At 47.1% G+C, this 4,605-nt stretch overlaps 1 protein-coding gene across 1 annotated transcript in view; it reads right to left on the bottom strand.

Moving 5' to 3' along the window:
• Positions 1–6: 6 nt before the first annotated feature.
• LOC106810336 overlaps positions 7–4,605 on the bottom strand; it is a 14,598-nt gene continuing 9,999 nt past the window's right edge. The window contains exons 11-15 of the mRNA XM_014813645.1: positions 2,928–3,134; positions 2,520–2,641; positions 2,162–2,220; positions 1,758–1,844; positions 7–775 (exon numbers count right to left, since the gene is read on the bottom strand). Coding sequence (XP_014669131.1) covers positions 615–775; positions 1,758–1,844; positions 2,162–2,220; positions 2,520–2,641; positions 2,928–3,134 — 636 coding nt within the window. The 3' untranslated portion in view covers positions 7–614. The remainder of the gene's footprint in view (positions 776–1,757; positions 1,845–2,161; positions 2,221–2,519; positions 2,642–2,927; positions 3,135–4,605) is intronic.

Here is a 4,605-nt window from a genome sequence, read left to right as displayed (position 1 = left end):
GTTAACACAGTCTGCTGTGAAGTTACACACGTTAACACAGTCTGCTGTAAAGTTACACTCATTAACACAGTCTGCTGTGAAGTTACACATGTTAACACAGTCTGCTGTGAAGTTACACACGTTAACACAGTCTGCTGTGAAGTTACACATGTTAACACAGTCTGCTGTGAAGTTACACACGTTAACACAGTCTGCTGTGAAGTTACACATGTTAACACAGTCTGCTGTGAAGTTACACACGTTGACACAGTCTGCTATCAAGTTACACACGTTGACATATGCATTGCTGTGTTAACACAGGCTGATGTGCAACGTTGACACGTGTTGATTTGTAGTTACACACGTTGACGCATGCACTAGCGTGTTAACATGTATGTATTGACACATGGGTTGACACGTGTTTACGCATTCGTCAATGCCTAATTTTGACACGTTTGCGGTTACAATCACGCAATACAATACAAGCGCTATGCAGTGTGCCACGTGGAGGCACCACCAGCCTAGCATCACATGCCAGGGGGCACCACAGGATCCTAGCAGTGCACAGCAAGGTAGCGCCACTGTCAGGAAACCGGCGACGACGGCAAGCAAATACTCCTAGCCGGCGCATGCCGTCATTTAGCGAGCGGTGGTGGCTCCTTCTGGTGGACGGCTCGCTTGGCGAGCTTCAGCAGCGTGTCAAAGTCCACGTCGCCGCCACCGCCGCCGCTGCCGCCGCGCGACTCGGACACAGAGGGCGCCGCCGTGTAGTCCTCGTACTCCTCCGGCATGTTATCTGTGGACGGCGGGAAATAAAGCTGAACGGCGGGAAATAAAGCTGAACGGCGGCCGCAGGAAATAATTACGTAATTACAACCACAATCTTATCTCAGCTCCATCTCGGAGTCTTCTGCTAATTTCCTACAGACAACGGGAAATTACTGCCTTGTACAATCTACTCGCGCAAACGTCGCATTTATCATTTATCAAGTCGTCGGCGATGCAAACAATTCCAGAGACACACACGCATTAAGCACGGCCGTCACAGGAAACTCTCTGCCGATGATTTAATAGTCGAGACATTGTCATAGCAACATTGATGAAAGAAACGATCATTTACTAATGGACTAATTAATATCGGATCTCATTAGAAACCGGAGACACTGGCGCCATTATGGAGGGATGTTGCTGTGCAAAGAGTTTATCTTAATAAACTGCATGCTGTGTACATCCGGCCTATTCATTATGCGGGAATAGTAAAGAAACAAACACCAGCCAGCATTCAGCTTGCAGAGAGTCTAATATAGTGCAGAAGCTTTTGTAAGAATTTTGAATTTTGGGGTAAGGGGAAGAATAAGTAGGGGTTTCTGTACTTTCCATTTCTTAATTATTGGACCCTGTGATTTTCAGAACCAACGGGTTCCATGTTTGAATTTGACAGGGATGAGAATGGCCAGAATGTCGGTCGATGAGAATGTCGGGTGCAAGGGGCGAAGCCCCTGCGGGGGGATTCGGGGGGATTCGGGGGGGGAGGGGGGGGTGAAGCCCCCTGAAGCTGAGAGACAATCACATAATTATGGCATCATTTTGACCCTATCTTATAATTACAGAATTTTTCTGGGAGAAACAAAAAGGGTAGAATGGTAGGAATAAAATAGCAATGCCAACCAACCTAAATCTAGTGACACCGAATTGGCAATGGAAATCTACCTAGTATATCTACTAACAGAGAACTGGCAATGGGAAAGCAGATAAATATACTGGCAAAGGGAACCTACCTAAATCTGCGTATCTGCTGCCACAGAAATGGCGCCTTCCTCCGAAGCACAGGTCGTAGTTTGGTTCACCGGGATCATTATTTCCTTCTGTAGAGAGAATGAAATGTGAGTAGATGATACATTTTCAGCAGATAGCGCTCACACGCAGGTGGCACGCGCGACTTGTAATGCAAGAAATGTCTAGTTTGATGTTAGTTACCTTAATGAAGCCCCTATGTGTTTCTCTCTGGCTGAAGCTAGCTAGCCTCCCTACCCCTCACATGACAGAGCTAACCATATATGTCACTTACTATAAATACATCATGCACATACAGCTTTTAACATGTCCATCACACCAAGAACTTTCAAGAGATTGTCGTGCCTGCCATTTTAAAAGCAGGAAGAACATTCGTGATTACTCATACCTTCTATAGCTGCAAATGCATCACACTTGTATGAGAACGTCACAAATCCATAGTTGTCCCTGAAGCAGAGCAAGGGACACAGTGAGGGCACAACACTCAGCCACAAGAGGCATACACCACCACACACAACATAGCACGCACACACATACACCCACACTGCATTTCTCAAAAACACACAGCCCTGCTTGCACGCACACACACTACAAAAGTACAATGTCCCTTGTAATCTAACACACACATACACATGCACAATATCATGTCACCATAAACTATCACGCGCGCACACACACGCACGCACGCCTGCACGCACACACACATATCATTATGTCACCATATTCTAACACACATGCACACGTACCCATCCTCACGGAAATGCACGCTGACTTCCTCTATTGGGCCGAACCGACTAAACCTCCGCTTCAGATCCTTGCGCGTCGTGCCATCCTTTATTCTTCCCACGTAAACAATTCTCCGCTCTTCCTACAGGGTTCATGCACGCAGAGAGGGGCAACGTGTTAGAGGAACGCGAGAAAATACAAATGCACCCCACAATGTATCGCTGCACAGCACATATACTATACAGCGCTGAAGAAACACAAGACTATATACTGTAGATACGCAGATTCTATTCCTCTGTAGAGACACACACTCGGTGCACTGCAGCAACGGTCAGCTCGCTATTGCGTTATAAGTTCGACCCCCCCCCCTCTTCGTAGCCAAGTCGAGCATCTCTCGCACGCCACCACTCACTATCTCTCGCACTCACAATCTGCCGGGCTTTCTCCTTCTCCTTCCAGCTCCAGAAGCGGTCGCGCTGACGACTCGCCTGCTGCGGCCGCTCGCGCCGCTTCTCCAGCCTGCGCCTGTCCTCGTCGCGCCTCCTCTGCCTCCTCCTCCTCCCGCCGCCGTCGTCCCTGCTGCCCGCCAGCCGAGAGCGCGACCTGTCGTCACGACGACCACAGATTAGCTCAAGCTTCACCCACGAGATGTTTCACTCGCCACGCTATCGTTAGGCAATAGGCATAGCCGAGACCCACGTACGACCAACGTGGCGGCACGTACCATTGACCGCTACCCACTAGTCGAAGCTGCTATCAAGTCTCTAGTTGTAGCTATCAGAGTGTGTAGCTACAATGTGTAACCAGTGCCGTATGTGTAATAATAAATACTGATGCATGATACTGACATATACGATACATACGGTGGTTGTGCATCGTGTTTGCACTGTCATCACACCCACCCACTGATGATATCCACACACAATAACCGGATAGTGCGCTGTCACCGCGCTTCCATGCTAACAAACGAGGGCTTACATCATGGCTGACCCAGAATCGGGCTGCAGGGTTCTCCAAGCTTTTTCATTATAGCATGGGGGTGCTGCCTTTACGGTCCTAGTTGCAAATCGCCGAAGGCGGTTTGCGTGCTAGGGGGGTCCGGGGCTATGATATTTAGAGTGGCGGGTGCATTTTATGATGGCGGGGCTCGACGATAGCCTGGCAGGCCACCTAATAAGTGCTCTTGGAGAATCCTGGGCTGGAGTGTGTTAATACAAAAGTTCGACCCCTGCACTGACCAATACAGCGAGCAAATGACATCATCACGTATCAATAGATGACTGATCAATAGCAACCAGCGACGTATGTTAATCTTTCTAATTTTAATGAAAGTGTCAATGACACTGTAGCTCACCTTGGGTGTGATAGAAGAAAGAGGAGAGATATATAAAGCAAGAGTATATATGGGAGAACTCCCATTATATAGCATATCTGCCATTATATACTCTTGATAATGATATATCCATAAGTTTTGATGCGAAAAATAAATGTTTCAGATCTGAAAGTCTGAAATCTTGACAAGAGATGGCGCTACGCCTAAATGATCGCTATTTTGGTTTATGAATATCGCACAAATAAAAACAATAAAATGTCCCAGTCACATTATTGCAACGAAGAATCTAATACACGTATATAGGTATAATTGTAGTTGTTGACCAGTTTGACAACATAATAGGATGTTGTCATCTCTCCCATATGAGTAACAACTGTTTTGGGGCTAGCCTTACACATTCACATACCAAAATTTAACAAAATTGAATGAATTTAGATGGCCATTTCATTTTTTGCCAAAAAGTGGGCATGGCTCGAAAGTAGGTCGACTGGCGAGCTCCAAAATAGGACGTTCAAACCTCTCCCATAAGAGTAAAACTGTATTCAATTTGAAACATGTGGGTCAAACTGTTCTTGAGTTATCGTTGACCGTAGCCAAATGTTGACGGACGAACGGACACGTACGACACCCCATGGCAATAGTTCATCTTGCCGATGTCAAGGCGAGCTAAAAACCAACACTTGGCCTATCCTAAAAATATATTCGACGTCCCGCGTCAATGTCGCCTCGCATCAAAGTCGCCCCATGTCAACATCACCCCCCCCCCCCCATCC

Source organism: Priapulus caudatus, unplaced genomic scaffold (genome assembly GCF_000485595.1).
Source record: "Priapulus caudatus unplaced genomic scaffold, Priapulus_caudatus-5.0.1 Scaffold434, whole genome shotgun sequence".
Classification (NCBI taxonomy): Eukaryota; Metazoa; Priapulida; class Priapulimorpha; order Priapulimorphida; family Priapulidae; genus Priapulus; species Priapulus caudatus.
Note: the sequence above shows the minus strand (reverse complement) of the source record. Positions and strands in the feature narration are given on the sequence as shown.